Source organism: Hyaena hyaena, unplaced genomic scaffold, assembly GCF_003009895.1.
Source record: "Hyaena hyaena isolate Hyena2069 unplaced genomic scaffold, ASM300989v1 scaffold_880, whole genome shotgun sequence".
NCBI lineage: Eukaryota > Metazoa > Chordata > Mammalia > Carnivora > Hyaenidae > Hyaena > Hyaena hyaena.
The window spans coordinates 311305-335352 of NW_024081515.1; the positions used below are offsets into that span (position 1 = coordinate 311305).

At 38.8% G+C, this 24048-nt stretch overlaps 1 protein-coding gene across 1 annotated transcript in view; it reads right to left on the reverse strand.

Moving 5' to 3' along the window:
- Positions 1 to 8181: 8181 nt before the first annotated feature.
- The window catches only part of FLRT2 (fibronectin leucine rich transmembrane protein 2), a 101716-nt gene continuing 85849 nt past the window's right edge, over positions 8182 to 24048 (reverse strand). Inside the window, exon 2 of the mRNA XM_039220335.1 lies at positions 8182 to 15050. Coding sequence (XP_039076266.1) covers positions 12653 to 14635 — 1983 coding nt within the window. The 5' untranslated portion in view covers positions 14636 to 15050 and the 3' untranslated portion in view covers positions 8182 to 12652. The remainder of the gene's footprint in view (positions 15051 to 24048) is intronic.

Consider the following 24048-nt stretch of genomic DNA (forward strand, 5'->3'; position numbering starts at 1 on the left):
ATATTAAAGCAGTTAATTATTTGGCTAGGGACACAGCTGGTAAGTCAATGAGCCAATATTTGAACTCTAAAGCCACTGCAATTTCCACCATCACATATGCCATGGATTCTCGAATAACTTTTAATAAGAGTAGTTCCAATTTCTAGTACTTGGATGATCAATATTTTATTTCCTAAATGTTATTTATTTTTGAGAGACAGAATGCAAGCAGGAAAGAGGCAGAGAGAGAGACACACACACAGAGTCTGAAGCAGGCTCCAGGCTCTGAGCTGTCACCATAGAGCCTGACGCAGGGCTTGAACCCACAAACCGTGAGATCATGACCTGAGCCGAAGTCGGATGCTCAACCGACGGAGCCTCCCAGGTGTCTTGAGATGGTTAATATTTTAAACTATTTGCTAATTCTTTTGATAACTTCTTGCTCTAGATGTTTCTTTTTTATTACATTTTCTAAACTAAGCCTGACTATTTTGTACCCATGCCACAAATGATTTGTATGTTTAAGTATGTTGATTCATATCTCCACAAAACACATTGCATATTTTTCCCTAAAATGAATTTCACAGCACAATTTATTTGCTCATACTTCGATCGCTCTTCTGTAAAACATATTTTTTGTGTGTTTTCATTTTGTTTTTGATGGGGACTTTTTGCCCGTTAAAATGTAATTTTATGTAAACATTTTCTTTATGTCTGTCTCTCTTCCCTATGGTGGTTTGTTTGTTGTGTAATTTTCCAATTGCACAGGCTTGCAATGGCTTCCCGCTTACAGTAGAATAGACTCACTTTGTCGCAATTCTTTCATTAACGAAAGCTTTGTTAAAATCAATTATTTCAAAAGCATTATCTCTGAAGTTTTGAATTTCCTTCACTATGTAAGATTAATTAAGATTAATTAAGAATGTGCTTTTCCCTCAAATGACTTCATCTTTGATTTATTTGTAAGTTCTTAAACTGCCAGATAGAATTTGAATGTTTGGGGAAAAAATACTATTAAATAATTTTATAATATTTGCTTTGATATATTCCTTTTAAAATGCTATTTTGGTCCTTTAAAGAGGTAGCATAAGGCCTAAGTAACTTTTGAAAATAATTATTTTACTAACTTGGCTACATTTTACTAAGTTCTCTTCATAGAGGTAACAAACTTTTAAAAATTCCATAACAAGGACATAATGAATAAATGAGCTTGTAAAAGAAGTGGACAGATGATGATACTTCAATCTGAGTCCTAAGGATAGCTTTCTAACTACATAGCTAAGAGCTATTTATCTAAAGTATCCATCATTGGATGGTATAAATTATTGGAAAGTTTGCATTATATAAGTGTCTTTAATAAAACAATGTTTCATTATTAAATTCAGATGTATGATGTAATCAATTGAAGCTATTGCTTACTCGCTGGGATCCTTAGGCAACCACTTTAAGGCTAAATATTTTGAAATTAACTTCCATTGCTACCAGGTAAGCCACGGTTTTATAAACGAAGGCCATGGAAAGAAGTATTTTCTAATTATTCTAAAAACTCTTTCTTCATTTTTAAGATCAAACTTGTATACTTTTTCAAAGATAAGAAGTGGCACAGTAAGCGTTAAAATCTGTTCTATTTCATCAAAAATAAGGTACATTTATCATTCAGCATTTTCCTGGATATTCTCATAATTTCTGTTGAATATTTAAAGTTTATAGCTCTTACATAAAAGGCTTACAAAGATAGAAGATGCACTCAATAGTTTAAGAAACAATCTTGTTTTATACAAGTTTTACTGTAGGGAAATCTATCTTTAATAATTTTTTATCGAAATAAAGTATTTTATAAATGTCTACTTAGTAACATAGTTTGAATTTCTCTCTTTTTAGGGAAAGATAATTGAGTTAATAAGAATGGGCTTTTTTGATTCCACTTGCTTCTCTTTCAATTCATTTGTAATTTTTCAGCCATGAGGAGTTTCAATGAATGGTTCTGCACCAAACACATGACATAAAGTTATCTCATTGACTATTCACAAGTACTGTTACCCTATTTCACATATGAGGAAAGTGAGGTTTAGGAACATTAATAACACACTGGTACAAAGCGGGAATTCTTTGCGATTCCAAGGCTCTTTTCATACTTGTGCATGTTGCTTTCCAAACATATTGAGTTTACTGTTGCTCTAACTAATGGGGGACATGCCAGTCTGTGTAATAAAGTCAATGAAACAGAGTTTTTGCACATTCCCTGTTTTCTATCCCAAACACATCTTCTTGAAATTCATAAAAACACATGGCATGAATCAGCCCAATTCACTATAGCTGAACTTCATGGAAAATTGACAAGGATGAAACAATTTAAAGTCCTAAAGAACTTAAGAAATGAACCAAAGTCTTATGCTCTCGACTAGAAGAAACAAGCCAGAGAGATGAATGGTCTTACCTATGATCCAAGGGAGATCCAAGCCGTGTAACTAAACTTAGTGGCTATTAATTCCGTATATTTTCAGAAAGCGCCTGACATTAACTGAACGTTTAGTATGTGTCATGCACTGAGCTATATTGTTTCTGCTGAGGTAAGTATTGTAATTACCCCACAAACCAATGTGGAAATTGAAGCATAAATATGCTCAATGCCCAAGGTTAGTATAGAATGGAACAAGGAAAACTCTGTACAGATTTGAACACAAAGTCAGAGATGTTCATCATGTTCAGTAAGCCCCATACAATAGGCTGTAGAAACTGCTGTTTTCTATTAGAGGTGATTGGTCTCCATTACAAACCAAATAGTTCCCACTTATTCCAGATACACTAGGGGAACACACACTGTATTCCAACTGATGAGAGTCAATATGTAAAATATTTAACAACAGAAAGAGCTGGGAGACAAGCTATCAAAACACCCACCAGCCCAAAGAGAAGGGAAATTGGCTACAGACCCCGGGAATGACAATATTGACTTATACCTGCTGAATAGCTGCCCTGAAACCAATTACACTCTGTAGTCAAGGACTAGAGGAGAAAGCAATTTCCCCCTAGCACCTGAATGTCTCACCTTCTGCATTTATTAAACAAGGAGAGGCAAAATAAAAGGCAAATAACGCTAATATAGACTCCGTGCGAGAGACCTGCTTTGAGGCTGTTTTAACTACCATTAATTACCATGTACAGAAGGAAAAAAGAACATGACCTATTTGAAGAGGATGTATGCCTCTTAATTACAATGAGATTACAAAATTAAGAATGGCATTGATGGCAAAAAGTAACTGTGTGACAGCTGGTAGACTGTCACATCTATACAGCAGAACCATTAACATGCTCTTCCATTTGGTTGTTACCAGCTCCACTCTCTGCCACCCAACTGCCGATATAGATCCTATGGTTTGGTGACAGTAAAATGAAACAAAACCATGTCATTTAACATTATAGATCTTTGAGGAGAAAGTTATTATCTTGTTTTCTTAATTTCCCAATGTTTTCTGAACATTCATTCTTGAGCACATTTGATACTTTTGCACTAATTTTCAGCAATAATCACATGTATGTGTGTTCTGAACATCAGAGAGGAAATATGTTAGCTACACTACAAGAAGTCTATTCTTTTTCCGTTCAACAGTGCTGCTCAGTGGTCCCACCCATCATGGGACAGAAGACCTGCTATGGTTCTGTGTTACCTTATGGCGCCTCACTTTCCCTAACTTTTCCAGAAAAAAAAATAGAAAAAAATGGAAAACTCCCTGTTGGACTTTTATTGATAATGGCTGTACACAATTATGTGGAATTTTGGATGTTAATTACCTTTGAATAGATGACTCACATGTACTTCTGATCTTAATACTCACAAAGTTTGGTGTCTTCATATAAAGTGGACAATATGTCACCCTGTGCTTGTGAATGAGATCTGTTTGAAAAATACTTGGTGCTCAGGACCAAGCACATTTATTCAGTGCTTGCTGAGACACTGCCCTACAAACCCGCAGTTCTGGAAACCTCCATATGTATTAGACTTCACTGGCTCCACTTCAGGTAAAAGAAACTGATGACCATAAAGTATATGTTATTAACAAAGCCAACTTATTTCCAAAATAAGTCCACCTGTTTCAAGTCTAAGTTCTTAATAACTACCACCTCCACTGCATCCTTCTTTATAGGAATATCATTTCTAGAAGAGAACTATTTATTCTTAGAGCAAATAATCAAGATAATACAATGTGAACTTCTAAGTGATACATGCCATATTTTAGGTATAAGATATGACACAGTCAATATTGACCGTCCCTTTTGATATTGTTGATGGAAACAAAAAATGAATCTGCTTCTGCTTTTTTACATGTGAAAAGTTCATTTTGTCTATCAAACTGTCAAAATGTTTTACTTTGACTTTATGTCTATCCACAGTTTGTGTATTTCTCATGATGACACCTTGTAAGACAATTCTTTAAGGTATGTCTCTATGCCTTTCTGCATGTTGGCTCAGAGTTTGGGGTTGTCTGTAAAATATTAAAAAAGGACATTCTTCAAATCATTCTAATAGTTCCCTCAGCCTTCCTTGTAGGTGTAAACATATCCTGATTTCATAATAAAGTTTTCAAATCAGATGTGTGGTCAACAAGTAATCATGAAAACAAAGTTTCCATAAAAATAGTCATGGGTAAACAAGAGGTGGTTTTTTTTTTTTTTTTTAGAAAATGTATGCTTTGCTTCCTGTAAAGTGCATATAGTAGCATTTGAGCAAGGCTAATTCTGCATATCCTGACTTCCACAGATCATTCGAAGGCTTTTAAGAAAGCCATCCAGCCATAGGAGATTGGCAGAGTAGCTGTTATTTGAGCTGCTGCTGTTTGGGGAACACTGACATCACTGCATTGTCCCATGTGCTCTGTTAACCTTTTACCCAAAAGGATGTACTAGACACCTGCCAAGGGCTGGGCACTGTACTCGTCACTGGATGAGATACACAAATTGGCAGAGTATTCCTCTGTCTCCAGGGGGTTAAAATATAGGTGTGAAACAGATGCATGACAACCCACAACATATAGATGCCATAAATAAAAGTATTTTAAAGTTATACTAACTGCACAGAGAGATCAGATAGTTGACAGATGTGATTTGAGAAGTTTCCCAAAGGTGGGGGACATTTGAGTTGTATCTTGAAGAAAGAACAGTTCACTAAGCAACAGAGAAAGTGAATGTCATAGAATAAAAGACCTCGAGCAAAACTACAGCAGTATGGAGGAGCTTGACACTTTGTAAAGATAGCCTCTTGGTTCATTTAAAATATCTGTCTAGTCTAGAGCACATAATGAATGAGGACATACTTGTAAGGAATGCCAGGGAGTAATGTATATAAGACACATATGTGATACAAAGAGCTTGAATTCTCTCTTAAAATCATGGTAATGACATACTTTGAAACCAAGAGTCGTGTCACAATCAGGCATTATTTATAGATTATTATACTTTGTCCCACAGTGTGTAAGAAAGATGGAAGTGGACTAGAGACTACAGGAAGGGTCTTAGCCACATCAGAGTTAGGGAACAGAGAGAACAAAACATTTGAGAAAGCATATAAATGTTGGGACTTGAACTGTTGTATAATTATTTAAATGTAAGAGTGCAAGTGCTCAGAGAAAGCAAAGAAACAGGGAAAACTTGGCCCATGTGTTGAGTACCATAATTTTCAGGAAAGATTTCTGATGATGCGAAGTTTACTGTCCTGGAAAACAATCTTATTCAGCACCAAAACTTACCAGGCATCATCAAATAGTTGCTAAGTGAAAACAAAACTGAACTAACAAAGGCCCCTTCTACCCAAACCAGGGAGTTTAGCAGAATCGGAAACAGCATAGTTTTTATATTTGGTTAGGAATAGATTGACCCAATATGGAAGCTGATTAAATCACAGAAATGACAAAGAATCTCATTGAGGACTTAATGAATTTTTCATTTAGTTTAGACTTCATACCAAGAAAATGGGCAAAAGGGTTCATCAGTTGGTGTACGTGTGTGCGCTAAAAAGACCTCTTGTTTTAGAGCATACTGTTACAAATGCTTAATCCTTAACATTCTGTACAACTAATAAAAACAAAGCTCCTATAATATCCTCTAGAGCACACACTTTCTATTTGTATTAAAAAAGAAAAAAAGTGTAAATCCAGGAGCCAGTTTGATAAAGCCCTAGCAGAGTCTGAAATATGAACATCTTCAGCAAGATCTACAAAATACTTCAAGCAACCTCTCAAGTAGGAAACAAATTCATTACTAAAAATAACCTGCCTCAAGTTCTTTTAATAGTTCTTTCATCTCACCCCATGGGTGTAGGCATATCTTGAGTCCATCTGAAGTTTTCATGTCAGATAGATGTGCAGCCACCCAGTAACAAACAGAATTTCTCTAAAGACCAGAAGTGGATAATCAAGGGATTTGAAAGACAGATATTTTTAGGTTTTTAGAGTGTTCCCTTGATTTGCCACAATCATTAATATATGCATCCTCTGAGTGACGTGATATCTCCATCATCACAAATTTTAATTGTTGACAAATAAGTTGTCCTGAAGGCTAGTCTGTCTTAAAACTGGTCAATTTATTAAGAGGCAAGAAAATAGTTAATATAATAATCACATTTGGGGTTAACTCCTGACTCTGCCATTTACAGGTTTTGTGATCAAGGAAGAATTACATACTTCTTGGGAAGATGAGTTTTACATTCAGCTGAATGTAAGCTGAAGCACCTTCGTAGTTAAAGACAAAATGTGACCACATGTATCAAGGCATTGTAAATATGGCATTATGTAGGTGCTCAAGAACTGTCAGGTGCCATTATTTTTGTTTTAGATTAATTTATATTCTGGTGCCTGATGGAAATAAGTTCCATGTCTAATTACTAAACACAATTCCTAATAATTTGACTATTTAGTATATGTTTGAAAATTTAATTCAAATTCAATTCTAATGTTATCAATGCACTATCACTTTGTGGCATCTATTAAACACCAAGATCCTCTAATATACACAACAAATACATCATCAAATTCATCAAGATGTATATTTCTTTTGTCACCTTAGATACTCTGTTTAGGTTCAAAGAATGTAAAGTTATTACATGGTCTCTGAGACTCTGAAACATGTTAGAAAACAAGCTTATGGCACAATCTGTGAGCTCCTTACAGGCAGAGTCACATTTTTCTCTGAATCCCCAAAAGAACCTAACATAGTATTCTGTAGAAGGTACATGAAAAGTAAATACTTTGGATGAACAGACATATTTCTTTAGGAACGCAGGGAAGTAGAAGATATGCTTGACTTGCCTATGACTGTATTTTCTTCTTCTACGAAACTTCCGAAGTCAGCCAAATCCTGACTTTATAATAAACTTTTTTTTACCAATTTTATTCCTCAGCTTAGGGTCTGGTCTTTACAGAGTAAGGTCTGTAATTCTTGGTAAAATATAACTGAGAGTTTCACGGACAGTACTTGGCATAAAGTCTCCCAAGTGTAACATACATCACCAGTTACCACTGTCTTTCATACTTTCATACTTTTCATACTTAATTTCCCAACAGAGATTCTACAAATAATTAATACTAGTTAACTGGAGTGTCATGATTTTATTTCCTGATTTAATCTGTCAAATACATTACTAAAGAGTAAAGGAAGAGGGTCTGGCAAAATCATGGGATTATTCGAGTTGAACTGGAGCAGGTGAATAAATTTTCATGAGTGCTCGTTAGAAGTATGGGTGGATGAGCTACAAACAAATCTGAAATAGAAATGTACCATGAGAATGCATTAAAAAAACCCTGGCATTTAAAACCAACAGCGTGTGTTATGAAATAGGGGGAAAAACCTCCTCTGATTGGATAACTCCATTGGCATTTACCTCTATCTTAAGCAACACAGATTTCACAAATAGAAAGTAATATTCTTGAGGTATGTGTGCATACTGAAAAGATATGCAGAGGAACACACGATTTAGTTAGAAAGTAGAAAAGAACATGAAGATTTCATACAAACCCCTCACACAAAAAAGGTTAAATGGCCTTAAGAAACAGAAGTTGTCTTCAAGGTAGGAGAAAAGGAAAACTCAGATAATGTCCTTCATGCCTGCCACCCTCACGCATCAGCAAGAAGCCGCCCACATTTCTTTCACATTAACAACATAAGTGTTGACTGTAACCCAATGAACTTACTCAGATAAACACAATGTGGTTTTCTTTTAAAATAAGCCTTTACTGAATATATCAACAAGGTACTGTATAGTGTAGAGTGAAGTTTGTAGTTAACAAAGTGTGCGACATGGTAGGTCCCAGAGGATGTGAAATGCAGAATTTTCCAACACCCTGCAGTCCCTTGTCATGAGAACACACTAAACACAAACCAGAAGCAAATCAACATGTGATTCAAACAATAACAAACCATCGGGATTAACTTTCAGTGAATATATACTGGTCTTAGGAGGGACAGACAGTGGCGATGCCTTCATCTTGCCTCAAAAAGTTATAAATATTCTATCCCATGGATATCTTTATAATTCTTCAGTGTGTGTGTGTGTGTGTGTGTACGCATATGTGTGTTGCATACTAGTTTAAAAATGCCTGTTGCGATGGCCTTACTTTGTGCTCTTCTGGTGGATGTGCCTCTAGAAGAAGAAAAATGAAAACTACAGCAAAAGAATCTGATTTGTTTGTTATAACAACAGTATCATACATGTACAAAACTTTCTCCCCCCAATCTATGCCAAGCATCCCCCAATGGTCAGTTGTCTTTTGACCCTGCTGAAGAAATCAGAGAAGGATGTAAGCCGTAGCTTTCTTCATTAATGTTCTGACTTTTTTAAAAAAAAGAGCATCAGGCTGGTTTTGACAAGAGTAAGAATTAGGAGTTTTTTATTTGTTTGTTTTCTATTTGTATCTCCCTTTGCAGCATAAAGAAACTGCTTTGCATTCCCATGAAGCTGGAAAGATAAATCATGGGCAAAACTGTTCATGTTCTAATGTATAACTCAATGTCTACTTGTTGTAGGTTAGAGAAAAATGCTAATAAACAAAGAAGTCGATGGAAATTAACCAGTTCACTGTCAAAAGGTGCACTGGGTTTGCTGATCTGTCTCAGCATCTCTTCCCCATAACTTTTGCTTGGACTGGGTGTTCTGCTCACTACCTGAAGAGCTGGTTCTCCACAGTGGGGAAGTAAGTTATGATCTTGGGAAGTGACTAAGACCGTCATGATCCGCACTGGTAGGAAACATAACCTTAAAATTAGCACCCTCATTAATTCTTTTTGCCAGACTGGTCACATTACAGTTTTTTTTTTTTTTTTTTTTAAACCTCGGGGAACATATCTTATACATTTTCAACAAACATCCAGATAATTAGAAATTGCATGATTTCTCACGGGACAGAATGTTTTCCTTCTCATACAAGGAAACTTGGCAGGAAAACATGCTTTTTGTCTCTGCTATGGCCGTCCACCATGATGAACTGCTAATGTGTTTGCCAGTTTGGAGGGAAACACAGAGCCTCTCCCTGTCCAAACACATCTCCCCCAACAAGTACATATTAATGACAACCCTGGGAATGAATAACGATCAATAATATCTGTGTGATCATGGCTACACCTTTTTCTTCTAGAATTTCCTCTGCACAGGGACAGTTGCCTAGCTCTGAACGTGACCGTGTGTTACCTGAAATCAGCTTGTTTGGTCAAACAGCATCAAATTCTATAAGCCAGTGGGTATGTCTTTGTTCATGATCTTGGCCTGCCCCTTCAACTGTGACTCTTGACTAATCTCAAAATACATAATAACGGCCACAAGAGAGGCTCAATTATAGAGTAGATGTATCAGCAAAACACATTTCCCACAATCGAAGATGCCAATCAAAGCCTAAGCCAACACCGTGGCTGGTTATTCAGCAGTTTTCCAAAGACACATAAGACACTGCAAATTCCATGATGTGCTTTCTATCCTCGTGTAAGTGAGAGCCCCAGGTATGCTATGACAAATGAGACACGGACCTTGATTTTCGCAGTCTCTGTGATACTGTGTGCGAGATCAAAGCAAAGACTGTCACTAGGTTCTATCTCTTCAGAAACGACTTCTAGCAAAGGAGCCATTTTACATGACTAGGTCTTCATTGTACCACTCAAGCCCCAAATAATTCTGTGAATCCCAGAAGACATCATAGAAACCTTTCCAACATTGGTCTTGGCCTGAAACAAAAACGTTTCAGCAGGCAAATATTGCGCTGGGGGTTTTACACAATATAAATAAATGAGAATGATTATTTTGTGGATCAAAGAGGGAAAAATAAAAATCTCAAAAGTCAAAGTACCATCATTTGAACACATAGTTTTATCTACACAGCCAAGGAGAAGACAACAGTGGAAGGGAATTATCCAGTTAAATACACAAAACCCCATGGCATTGTCCTGAATGGTAGATGGCTTACCGTTACACTGATCACCTTCACAGACTGTCTTGTCCCTTTGCTGTGTGGAATTAGCTTTAAAAAAGCAACAGCCAGAATTTGCTAGCTAATAAACTCATATGGAAACCTAAGTCACCTTAGAATTAATTCAAATTAATTCATAGCTAATTTCAGTTCAACTGACTGCTGTTTTGATTCTTGCCTCTACAACATTATAACTTCAGTTACATTTTCTGCTTTCTGACAAGGGAGATTAAAACATATAAGTTGGGAGTACGTTATTAAAGAAAATAAAGCTTTTACTATAAAGAAAACCTTGCATAGCGTTTTATACCTAAACTCTTACGAAGAAGACACATCGCAGTTCTATTTTGTTAAAAGTGGGAGACAGAGAAAGAGTGAGAAAGAAAGCCAAACTGAGTGTGACATCAATTTTCATTTTTTTTCACCCTAAAAATGGCCAGTGATAAAGGAAATACACAACACGGGGCAGAATTTGATCTTAAAATGAATTTTCCAAGGATATATATTTTTTTAGATAATGTGTGTGATCGATAGCCCTTCTACATCTAAGGGATGAAAAGGAGTGGATTATACATACTTTGTGAAAATGAGCATTGTTTCAAAAAATATCTAGAATTAAGCACAGACATCCCTCTTTTCTCCATGTCCTCTACTCTATGCCCCACTCTGCCAAGGTGAGGGGAACATGCCTGTGCTCTCTGACTTGTTCATTTTTCATGTTATCCTGTTAATGTAAGATTGATCATCCCTCCACAAGTCCCGAAGAAGAGGGACATCCAAGACTGAAAAGGAATAAATGAAATTTCAAAAATGGAACAGGATCGACGTCGGTCCAAGGTGGAAACTCTGTATTGCTTTAAAAAAAAATACATTATTTCAGCCAGCTTTGATATGTCCTTATAGAATTATTAGCAGTGAAAATTAGTATACATTTTAAAGTATATAAGTATATATGGATATTTTGTGCAACCAAGACTGGCATATAATTTTTCTTTCAAATTTTAAGCAGAGTGGGAAAAAAAAAATCTAGCATAAACAGCTAGTTACGAAAATATAGGTGAGGTGATTGGAAGACAAATTTGCAAGGGGATACAGGTATTAATTCAAGCTATTTCAACATGATACTAACAAAGTCGTTTGATGAAGTATAGCAGAACCACTGATCACTTGTTTTTGTCTAAATAGTATCAATAGTTTTTAAATTAACATGTTTAGTATATTCCAAACACTGATCTCTTGTTGGTCTAAATATCATGTTGACATAGCTGGAGCGAATCTACCCAAATAATTCTCATTATCAAAAATAATTCCATTCAATATAATTCTTCCCATTATTTTATTAGCCTCTTCTAAAAAAGTATTCTAGAATATATCTCTGTTGAATGTGATTCAACCTGACATATAATTAGAAATAGTAACACTTTCGAAGGGAGTTTTCTTGCTGGACCATCCTATCTGTCCCTGAAGATGACTGGAATCAGCCTGAAGTCTCTAACTCTGTTATCACATAGGGTCAAGGAAGCATGAGGGGTGATTTTTAAGCTCTCATTCAGAAAGCCAACCCCCGGGTTTGAAGTTCTTTTCAAAACTCATGTCATTTTCTGGATGCTGCCGGGTTCGGTTAACTTATCTTACTGGAACGGGCTTCCTCGTGATGCTTTCTATATTTCCTGCTTTAAGTCAAATCAGGGTAGCCACCTCCTTTCATCTATTTTGAAATATTTAACTTTTCTTCCTCACCAGGAAGTATAGAAATAGCATAAAGATATCTGGGCCATACCTTGTTTTACCCACATTATTTAGCCTGCCCTGATGAGTCCATTTTAATCGGCCCTTTCATCTGACCACCAACCATAAGAAAGGAATTTATTCTGACGGCTTCAACAGTAAAATGGTTAATGTGCATCATGAGGAAGAATCACTCCTTCTTTTGCCTTGGCATTGGGTTCTTATTGTACAACCCTGTACAGTACTTCAGCAACTATTTTTTTTAAGATTTAAAAAGCAAAGAGTTACAAAACTGTTTGTCATTAACTTGAAATAGAAAAGATAGCACTTTTTTTTAAATCCCATTATATAGTACACCGTATAAATTACAGAGTATTCAAATGCACAAATGCATCTGGGTAACATTTATCAAATGTAATTCGTGTGTCTTTCGGTGCACACACGTGTGTGTGTTCTCCAGAGTCTTACTGTCCGCCTTTATAACGCTGGACCTCTGGCTGTCACGTGTGGCAGTGCTCCAGGTCTGGCACACTGCTGTTGCAGTATCGCATGTTGTTGGGAATATGGCAGTCTGTGTAATTAATGCCCCCGTTTGGGGTATAAATGGGCTGCAGTCTGAAATCTCCTTTAAGGAGCTGATCGTTATTTAAGGAGACGATCTGAAAGCTGGTCTCTGTCATCTCCAGGATGGAATTGTCTTTCTTGGTGCCTGCCTCGCAATAGTCGTCTTTCCGCCGCCCTCGGTTGTATTTCCACTTCTGGGAGGTGTAGCGCCCCTTTTTGTGCATGTGCCAGCAAAAGACACTGAGCAAGACCACGAGCACAAATATCACCGCGCCCCCGATCAGGCCCGCCAGCAGAAAAGGGGAGCCCATGCTGCGGGAAGTCGTCTGCTCATGGCTGGAAGCCGTGTTGCTGCCATTGTTCAAATAGGAGGCATGGGTGGTGGCCTCGGAACAAATGGTATCTTCTACAGCTCGGTAGTTAAAAGCATCCAGTGGCACTAAACAAATCCGGTAGGTGGATCTGGGCTCTAAGTTAACCAGGCTCAAGTGCTGTTTCTCACCGCTGACTATGCGTTCCTGAACAATGCCCCCTACTAAACTGTGGCCCATTTTCACCCATGTGAGTTTGTATGCCATCACAGTAAAGAGAGAGAGCCAGCTGACTTGGATGGACGTGTCATTCACAAAATGGATAGAGAGCTGGATCCGTTCAGAGATCGGTGGGGTCACTCTTTCTCTGCCATCCAAGTCGGGGATCGTGGGGAGTTTGGCTGTGGCAGGAGTCAGAGGCATGTAGCTTCTGCTAGGGGTTGGGACAGAGAGTGTGGGAGGCTGGGTCGTTGGCGAGGCTGTACTTGGTGCTGGGGTAAAGACGGGCAGCCCAGGAGTCGTGGTGGGGCATGACAAAAGATTCATATTCAACTCCCTGACAGCCATTCCCCGGACTTGCTCGGGCCCTTGGCACATGAAACCTCGCACGTTGAGAGATGAAGGGATGTATTTGAGCCATTCCGTGACCCATTTAATACTGCAGTCACAAAACCAGGGGTTATTCCGAGCTGTGAGCTGCTTCAGGTTGGTGAGATTATCGAAGACCCCTTGAGTTAACATACGCAGTTGATTGTTGGATATATCCAGCCGTTCCAGCTTGCGCAGATTTGAGAAGGCTGTCAAAGGGATGTGGTTGATCTGGTTGTCCTGCAGGTAGAGCCTGATCAGATGTGTACCTGGGAGATCAGGAGGGGGGTGGGAGAGCGAATTCCGAACAATGGAAAATTCCTTGAGCTTGGTGAGATGGCTGAAGGTGCCCTCGGCAATGCCCTTGTTGGTCAGGAGGTTCCCATCCACGATCAGACGCTCTAAGCTCGTGAGGTTCTGAAAGGCCATGTCGGATATGACAGCGATTCGATTTTCATCCACTCTCAGCTCTTGCAAATCCACAGGAAGCCCAACAGGCACACTGCTCAGGTGATTCTTGGATAGAAACAACAGTTTGAGGCTAATAGCCTCCCGGAAGGCCCCATCTTCCACCCCCACTGTGGATATCGAGTTGTCATCCAGGTGAAGCTCTTCGAGCTTCAAAAGCTGGGCAAGGGCAGCCCGTGAAATGGTCTGAATGTTGTTTTCCTGCAAATGGAGAACTCTGACGTTCTTGGGAAGGTTCATGGGGAATTCATCCAGTTGGTTGCCATAAAGGTAGACCGTGTGCACCGACCGTACGTTGTGCAGTTCTGCGGGAAATCCAGCATTATTAATTTGGTTGTTGTGGAGGTAGAGTACGGTTACGCCCTCCGGGATCCCAAGAGGCACTGAGGTCAAGCTTCGCTCATTACAGTAGACAAAGTTCCTGTCGCAGCGGCACACGCTAGGGCACGCCAAGATTTTTGACACTTGTGAGTAGAGCCCCAGGGAAATGAGAAGCCAAGATTTCAGGAAAAAAGCCCCATGGCTGGGCCACTGTGTGGTCTTTAGGCCCATTTCTGAAGTACAGAAACAAAATACAAGGCGGTGGGAAAGTAAAAAGAAAAAAAATTATATATATATATGTATATATATATATAACAAAAGCAAAATGACTAGAAGGTGTTCTGTTAAAGTCCAGAACTCCAACTAGAGGAAAAGTCCCAAAGGCCTGCAAGAAAAGAATTCTCCTGTGGTCTCGGGGCTTATCAGCCTGTGTTGCCCTCTTTGTTACTGTCCTCCATGTGCAAAAAAAAAAAAAAAAAAATCAATAGGGAGAATTTTCCACACAGGCAATGAGTGAAGCCAAGCTATCTGCGGTCAATCTGCGGTCAACAGAGGCCAACTGGGCAGGCAGAACTCCCTTCTGAAGTTGTAGATCAGGTCAGTGTCGAACAGACTATGAACTTCTTGGTTAAGCTCAATCTGCGATCTGTTATAGGAAAGAAGAGAGAAAATAGTCAGTTAAGGATACTAATGGATGAAGTTCTGATCACTATATGCCTTTTAAGAACAATATGGCTGGGACTAAATGGCCAAAGGCACGGAGGTGGCATTAAGTGATGTTTTAAGCAACAATAATTTAGTTGAAAAGGTATTCAAGAAAGGAACATGATTCAATTATCTTATCTTCAAAAGAAAGCCGTACTGTTAGCTCTCGCCATCAGTGATCATATTGTGAATTTCACAGCCTAGTCAGTCCTCCTCTTAAATATCTGTTTGAGTATCTAAATGGAAAGGCACAATAGGCACATTGTTGAATCCACTGAATTAATAAGGACGATTACCTACAAATCCAACTGGTCACATCTTCTTTCAAGAGGAAACAAATGACTGAGTAACTAACAAAATTTGGGGGAAAAACATGTGAAGCCCTTTCTAAATGCAAAATAGGCAGGGCTGCAACCATTTAAAAAGACGTGTCCTTTTGATCTAACACTGTGAGGAAGAGGAATAAACATAATGCACAGAAGCAAATGTGAAGGCAGAGGAATTTTTTCTTCTCCACTTTTTGCTTCTCCTCATCTTTGTCTTCCTCCAAAGTAGCCTATCCTTGAGTTACCAAGAAGGACCAAACTCCCAGCCCATGATACATTTCTACATACTCCCTCTTTCGGGACCTCCAGGTACAAAGTTAAAAGTTGCAACATTCATGATTAGTAATAAGGCATTTTTCCACACCACCACCTTCCTCCCATCTGTGTTTTTTCCTACTTTTTTTATTTTCTTAAGTAGGCTCCAAGCCCAGAGTGGAGAGCACTCATGACTCTGAAATCAAGACCTGAGCTGAGATAGAGAGTTAGATGCTTAACCAGCTGAGCCCCCAAGGGCACCCCTTTTTTCCTGCTTTTAAAGAAAGACCTTGAAATGATAGAAGCCCAGCTAGGGAAGTCAAGGCAATAGACAGATAGTAATCATGCCTTCTTTCTCTACAACGTGTTCCATCTATCTTTAGATCAGAGCGGTAAAGCAGATAATTGAAAGGTGCCAGATTTTATTTCCTTACAAAATAAGCCAACATGACAGAACATGGCAAGCTATGACTTTAATTCTCACCAACAGACAGAAATTGAAACAACTTCCCTCTAGACGCACAGAAGAACTACTTGAAATTATTCCCTTAGCTATCTTTAGAAACATAATTAAAAAAGAATTTAAAAAAACATTGTAAATGCTGTTTAAGTGTCAAGGATATTGTAAATTTGTTCTACAACTTAAAAAATTGAGCACCACCTAAAAAATGCCCCTGATGACCTGAAAGAGTAAAATTTATGTTTCATTATTCAAAAACCTTAAGAAAGGGAAAGGGAGGTATAGGGAGTCTATTTCCAGGCAAAAGCAGATTGAGACATGATACTTTATTAAAAATCAAACATTATTTAATTTGTTAAAACATACAAATAAACATGTTTTCCCTCCACTAGACGGGAACCATCCCTCCCCAGGAAAAAACTTCCTTTATAACATAACTAAGGATAGTATAGGGAAAATTAGTTTAATGGCATCAACCTGATGTCACCTTTAGCTCAGATTTCAAAGTTTTAACCCATTCTGATGTTCCTTAACAGCTAGTGAGTCAAGTGTGATCCTGGTCCAGGAGCATGAGCTTGAGCTAGGAAACTGTGGGAAAGGTGGAATCTGCATGTTAGCAAGAACCTGGGGTGTGCCCAGTAAAATGTGAGAGGCATTGCCCTAAACATAGTGACATTTAATCATTCAAATATTTTAATTTATTAAATATGAAATAAGTGGAAGAACACATCAAATGACTCTTTAAGAAGAGTAAAAGCATAAGGCATACTAAATCACTTTTGTCCCGAGGAGATGGTTTCATATGATATCTTATATAGAAATGACACCTTGCATGTAGAGTAGTGCAAGGGCTGTAGTGTGTGTGTACCTGGCCTCAAGAGACCTTTGAAAATGTATTTCTGAATGGCAAGCACTGATGCCCAGTAGGAAGGAGCTTACAAAGTCACTTGTAATCAGGGGTGCCTGGGTGGCTGAGTCAGTTAAGCGTCCCACTTCGGCTCAGGTCATGATCTCGTGGTTTGTGGGTTCGAGCCCCGCGTCCGGCTCTGTGCTGACAGCTAGCTGAGCTCAGAGCCTGGAGCCTGTTTCGGATTCTGTGTCTCCCTCTCTCTCTGACCCTTCCCTGCTCATGCTGTCTCTTTCTCTCTCAGAAATAAATAAAACATTAAAAAGATTTTTTAAAAAAGCCACTTGTAATCAGGGGAGCCCACTTTTATAAAGCATGATTTATTTAAGAACAAACATTTGTTTGGTGCTATTAGTATCTACTCTTCACAGGAGGTCGGAAAGAGAGACCAAAAGAATAGAACTTAACACATTTTTTAGTATTCCGCAGGCATCTTCAACATGTGACAGTAATACACAATAAACAGAATTTCCTGAGAGAAAAATAGCTCCCCCAGGGTTCTAAGTTCCTAAATAAAATGAATAGATGTTTCTTAACTTGTTTGCAAGCCCAGTTTTAAGGCCATGGAAACTGTTGGCCAATACTTGAGGATGACAGAATTTACTTGGAAAGTGCACCAGATAACAGCCTCAAAGGCAATAATCACTGGGAGCTTAACAAAGCTCTCAGGATGGACCTGGACAGTATCATACTTTCAAATTGTACATTTGCCACTTGCCTGAATTGTGTCTTCTGTATGAAGGGTAAAAGCCCCATCAGCCAATCCTTTGCCGCAGGCCTTGCTCTGTTGCTACTGAACTCTACTTATGAATGATTCTTTTATAATTATGTAAGAAGAGGATGTGGTCCTGAAAAAATCTCCTAATAGGATTACACGGGGCAAACTGTCACTGTTTATCCACCTTAAGAGGAGAAAAGTCCCATCGAAATCACAATGTGTTGATCAGCTATGACAAGTTCAATTCTGAATGAAAACAAACTCTCAGGGTTTTCTTTGAGCTTCTTGGGAATCACACAGAATGACATCAAACAGATTTGTTGTAATCCTTGGATCAACAACAGCCTATATTAGGTCAGCCAACGTACTGTATCTTTGTTCAATTAGTGCAAGTGTAAAATTACAAACATGTAGGCAATAATGACTTTTTGTTTCATTTAAGTAGGCGAAAATTTCCTCCATATTTTCAGTGTGAATTCCTACTGAATACTGAGGGCAGAAATCCTTTTAGACCTTAAGCTGGAGACTGCATTCATAGAGAAGGTACAGTACAGTCAAAAGCATAGTCCCTGAGTTCTCATCCCACCTCTGACATAGAGTAGCCACAGGATCTTAACCTTTTATACCTTCCTTTCCTCACCTGAAAAATGAGAATGATAATAGTTCGTAACTCATAGTATTCTTTAGAGAATTAAATACGATAGTATTTGTGGAAAGCTTTTATGTTGCCTGATACCTACAAGAACATAAAAAACATAAACTATAATTCTCTGTGTAATTATTAATATTTACGTTATCCAAAGAGGTGAACTCCAATGTGTAGAGCAAAATAAAATCACCTTGAACCTACCAACTTCTATGCATTTCCGTATACTCCAGGATTTCTCAACCTCAGCAGTATTGATATTTTCGGCCAGATAATTCTGTGGTGGGGCTTCTGTGAACACCCAAAAATGTCTCCGGGCCTTGTCATATATGTTTCCTGGGGTGACTAAATCACCACCAGTTGAGAATCACTGACCTATACCATTTTACAAGTACCTTAGAAGGTTAGCATTATTATTCTAATGTTACAGAAGAAATCAAACGTAGGTTTCCTTTTTTTTAAAATATTTTTTTAAATGTTTTATTTATTTCTAGGAGAGAGAGAGAGAGAGACAGCATGAGCAGGGGAGGGTCAGAGAGAGAGGGAGTCACAGACTGAAACAGGCTCCAGGCTTTGAGCTGGCAGTCAGCACAGAGCCCGATGCGGGGCTCGAACCCACGAACCGCGAGATCATGACCTAAGCGAAAGTCGGACGCTTAACCCACTAAGCCACCCAGGCGCCCCTCAAACATAGGTTTCTAATAAACAGAACCTAAAAATGCTTCTGGACATGGACACTAAAACAAAAAAAAACATTAAAATGCTACATGTCTTTCATTCATTTATTCAATGAATATTTATTGGGCATTAGAACGAGGATACAGTCTTAGGTGGAAGGGATGTAGGTTTGGGCTTCATGAGGTTGGTTAAGTCACTGGGGGGGGAGGGGAGAGAAATGAGTAAGCAGAGAATTACGGTACTGTAAAAAGAGTTCTAAACTTAGGATGTCAAGGAATTATGGTACTGTGTAAAAAGCTCTAACCTAGCCACAGGGTGTCAGGAAAGACACTGCAGGACAAAGATTGTGTATGTGATGATCTGAAGTATAAGAAGGTACAAGAAAGGGAAGAGATTCAAGAAGTGCTGCGCATGCAGCCACACTGGTTGTAAGGTACATCAAGAGGTAAAACAGCCCAGCTGAGACAAGGAAACAAACTCAGATGGCAAGGTACGTTTCCCCAACTCTGCCTGCTTCTCCCTGAGGTAGTCTAGTTTCCAGAAGACAATCAACAAACTCTTGTGTCCAGGTCATTAGCCATTTCCATGTATAAGTCTCTAAATATAAGGAATAAAATATTTTGCTTTATAAGAGGAGCTTCAAATACTGAGAGCATTTTTTCCCTTTCCTATTTATTTTAATACACTGAGAATGCTTCCTTTCCAGGAAAGCTAGTGATTATGAAGAGTGATTTAATGGAAGGTGCTAAGGAAAAACAAGAATTTTCACTGAAAGTAGAAAACACAGTTTCAAAAGACTGAATATAAATCAACACGTAACAAATGCTCTTTGGAGACACCAGAACCTGGCCCTGCCAGTCTGTTAAAGCTGACAGTAAGAGCAGCACTTATTCTGGGCTACTTTACTTTAATTCAACTCTTTTCATAGGAACTGAGACTCAAAGCACATAAATCATGTTAAAGCTTTCAACAAAGTGTTTCTCTCCCAGCGCTACGAAGATTTTTTTTTAAATTAATTCCAGGAGCCTGTATTCCAGGAGTGCTTAATAAATTCAGACTATAAAAATCATAGTACAGAAAATAAGAATTGTCAATAGGCACTGCCGATTGCATAATATAGTGACACCAGGACAAACCTAATAAAATCTTAATGGTCTCGGCATTGGCTAGATTGTGACAAGACAGTGTAGTAAATGAACTGGTAGGAATGAGAAAGCTAATTTGAGGAGGGAGGCTCTGTGAAGTTTCCCCAGGTACCTGGGACTCAGCACTTCTGGAGTTAGGCAATTTATGCGTGAAATCAGACCAGACACACAGGTGCAGAATAGATAGGCCTAAATGCACTACAAATGTCTCTGTTACAATCTGGAAACACTAAAGCAATGTATAGATCTTGTGTGCATATCCACATTCCTGAGATAGGTTATAAATACTGCTCTTACAACAGTCAGGAGAGTTCTATAGTTAGCTGGGCAAGATGTGGGGATTAGCAGAGGAATTTAGGGAAAAATAAAACAATAGCCACCCCCTAACTTTTCCATCTCCTTCACTGATCCTCACCAAGCCCCTTGAAATTCTCAATAGACAAATATTTTTCTTTGCTAAAAAAGAGAGAAAGAAAGAAGGGAAGAGGGAGAGACAGAGAAGAGAGAAGTAAGGAAAGAAAGGAAATACTTTATATAAACAGTAGACAATTTCCGGGCTCCAGTCAGTCTAGGATCGAAAACATTAAAATTGGAATCTCCCCACCCAAAAAAAGGAGCTAGCAAGCATAAAATTCTCTAACACATATGAAGAGTTTTTCCCACATGGTTTACAATGCAGTTGGTTCAAAAATAGGTTTAGAACATGCAACCAGTGTTAAAAACTCAAGTGCATAAACTTTGAGGGCAAATTCATTACTGCCACTCTCTGATCCTCAGCCACTGGGGAGCTCCCACTGACCATTCCTTGGGTGCATTAAAGTCTGCACGTCTGGATGCAAGACTGGCCTTCATGGTGTTTAAACTCAGTGGTGGACAGCCACTAATAGAGAAGAATTTTACTGAGACAGTACCACCAAGATTAAAGAAAGGATAGAAGTAGGCCCCATAAAGGATGGACTCCCTAAAGCCCACATCTATATACTTTTCAATTCATTTCTGAAAGAGGTAGTTCACTTATTCATACATCTATTCATTTGGCCAAATATATACTCAGTAACTCATGTTTCAGGCATAGAAAACAGCTGGTTTCATGCTCTTATCTCTGACATGGATTTTCCCCATCACTTGATCCAGGTTTTCCCACCAAAAACACTAGGGGAAGATGATGGAGTGCCTGCGTGGTTCAGTCGGTTGGGGGACAGACTTCGGCTCAGGTCATGATCTCATGGTTTATGGGTTTGAGCCCCACGTCAGGCTCTGTGCTGACAGCTCAGAGCCAATAACCTGCTTCAGATTCTGTCTCCCTCTCTCTCTGTCCCTCCCCCACTCATGCTCTGTTTCTGTCTCAATAATAAACATAAAAAAACACTAGAGGGAGATGATGAAAAAATAGGGTTTCTAGGCACCAGCCTGCAGATTTGGGGTTTGATAGGTCTTCAAAGAAGGCTGTGCATGTGCATTTTGTCAATATTCCCCAGGTGGATCTGATGACCAATTTAGAGTTCAACCACCCAAATACACCCACTGGGAATTGTTTTCAAGGCACGGAGGTAACAGATTTTTCTCTTTTTTAGATCAAATTGACTTGTAAGAGGTGGAGTTGAAGGTGTGGTGGCATAACAAGAACAAAGGATTTGAGGTAAGTCAGAATTTGGCTTTGACCTCAGCTCAATCACTCTTCAAAAGCATGATGATGGACCCCGACTTGAACTCTCTCAATCTCCCTCTATTCATCTCAAGAGAGCATATTAAGCAGTGCTCACCAAGTTGTTGGGAAGACTAGAGATGAATATAAAGCAACTAAGAGTGCCAAGTAGGGACTCAAGGAACTGTGCTGGCTCCGGGGATAGGTGACCTGGATAGCTTTCTTACTTGCCAGCTGTGCTAACTCAGGCACATCACTTCACCTCCTTGGGCCCCAGTCAAATCATTTGTCAAGTGGAGAACATGGCAGTTTTACTCTCATACTTGTTGAGCCATAAACCATTTCAAGTGCTATCTAACACGTGGAAAACACACACTCATTATGTGTTAGCCATTCCCATTTTTAGCTTTAAAAAACAGCAACAGGGGTGCCTGGGTGGCTCATTCAGACTCTTGGTTTTGGCTCTGGTCATGATCTCAGAGTTCATGGGTTTAAGCCCAACATTGGGCTCCACGCTGATGGTGCGGAGCCTGCCTGGGATTCTCTCTCTCCTTCCTCTCTGCTCTTCCCCTGCTCCCTCTCTTTCAAAAATAAATAAACAAGAAAATAAAATAAAATATAAAATAAAATAAAATAAAATAAAATAAAAAAATAAAATAAAATAAAATAAAATAAAATAAAATAAAAACAGCAACAATAACAAACAGCCTTCTGCACTGGGAGTTATATCCCTAATTGAGTAGAGAGTTGGTTCTTTTGAATCAATTAAATTTTACTTTCCTTTTTCATTGATCATAGTTCTTTCCTTTGGAAATACACACATACATTTTTCCAAGTATCAACACTGCAAATACATGGAGACATTTACTAGGTCTCTCAGATCTCTTTTCCTATGTAAATGTCCCATTTCTTTCATTTGCTTCAGAATCTTATCAATGCTGATGCCTCCATTTCTTGGTATGTGCTGCCCATAAAGGAAGAGAAGACTCATGGTCAGGCCAGCGCCAAGTACAACCCAGCAAACATATGGGAAGGGCCCATTCCTTGCCGGGCAGAAAGCTAGAAATATATCTATGACAGAGCCTCTGTGTTTGAGTATCAGTTCATGTCAGATCACATAACTCTTTGCATAAAACTCTTTACAATTCCAAAAGCATTTTAATATGTTTAATTTCATGTAATCCCACAACAACCCAAAGGAGATATGTATATTACCCTCAAATGAAGTCTACAGAGATGAAGTCATTTGGTTGAAGCCACACGATGGTATGAACAGAGGATGGCATTGTAAAATTTCCATAAGAAAATACTAGCTACTGGTATGATTTGATGAATGGTGTTAGTTACGATGGTATTAAAAACAACATGCAAAAACTGAAGCCTCTCCCCTCTGCTTAAATATACAAAACTATCAGTAGCCTGGCATCTGAAGTGAGTAAAACCTCTAAGCTGGACTGGTGCATAAATACAGGGTAATTATGCCAGGGAACCCAGTGTCTGTTCTCCCCATGTGACTCCAGGATGCAGCAGGAGTGGGAAACCAAGCTGCAATTCAGCTGATGATCAGTGTCAAGGTGCCAAGGATTGGAGGTGTATAAAGGACTTGATGACTATTGATGGGACAGTAGACAGACAGCAAAGCTTCCAAACCTACTTTATCTCAAAGAATCCCAAGTTGGCTGTCACCACATTCTACAGCCTAAGAAGGTCTTCAGGTGGGGCCACTGTGGGAAAAGCTGTTGAAGAAATAAAGCTAGTCTCAACTGCCCAACAGATGGCCACCTTATATATACTAATCACTTCAGATGACATGTTGTAGGTTATCAAGAATTCCTTCAATTCTAAGGGGGAAAAATCTGTAGAGAGATCAGTAATCTAACATAATACACAGTAATTTTAAGAAAGATCTTGCTAGATCTCCTTTCTTTTCTGCAAGAGATTGCTTCTAAGCAATCCCATAAAAAGACCTGACTCCAGAAATTCTGAAAGACTTCTGGGGTGCCTGGGTGCCTCAGTTGGTTAAGTACCCAACTTCAGCTCAGGTCATGATCTCACAGCTCATGAGTTTGAGCCCTGTGTCAGGCTCTGGGCTGAAGCCTGCTTAGGATTCTGTCTCTGTCTCTGCCCCTCCCCTGTTCATGCACTCTCTGTCTCTACTT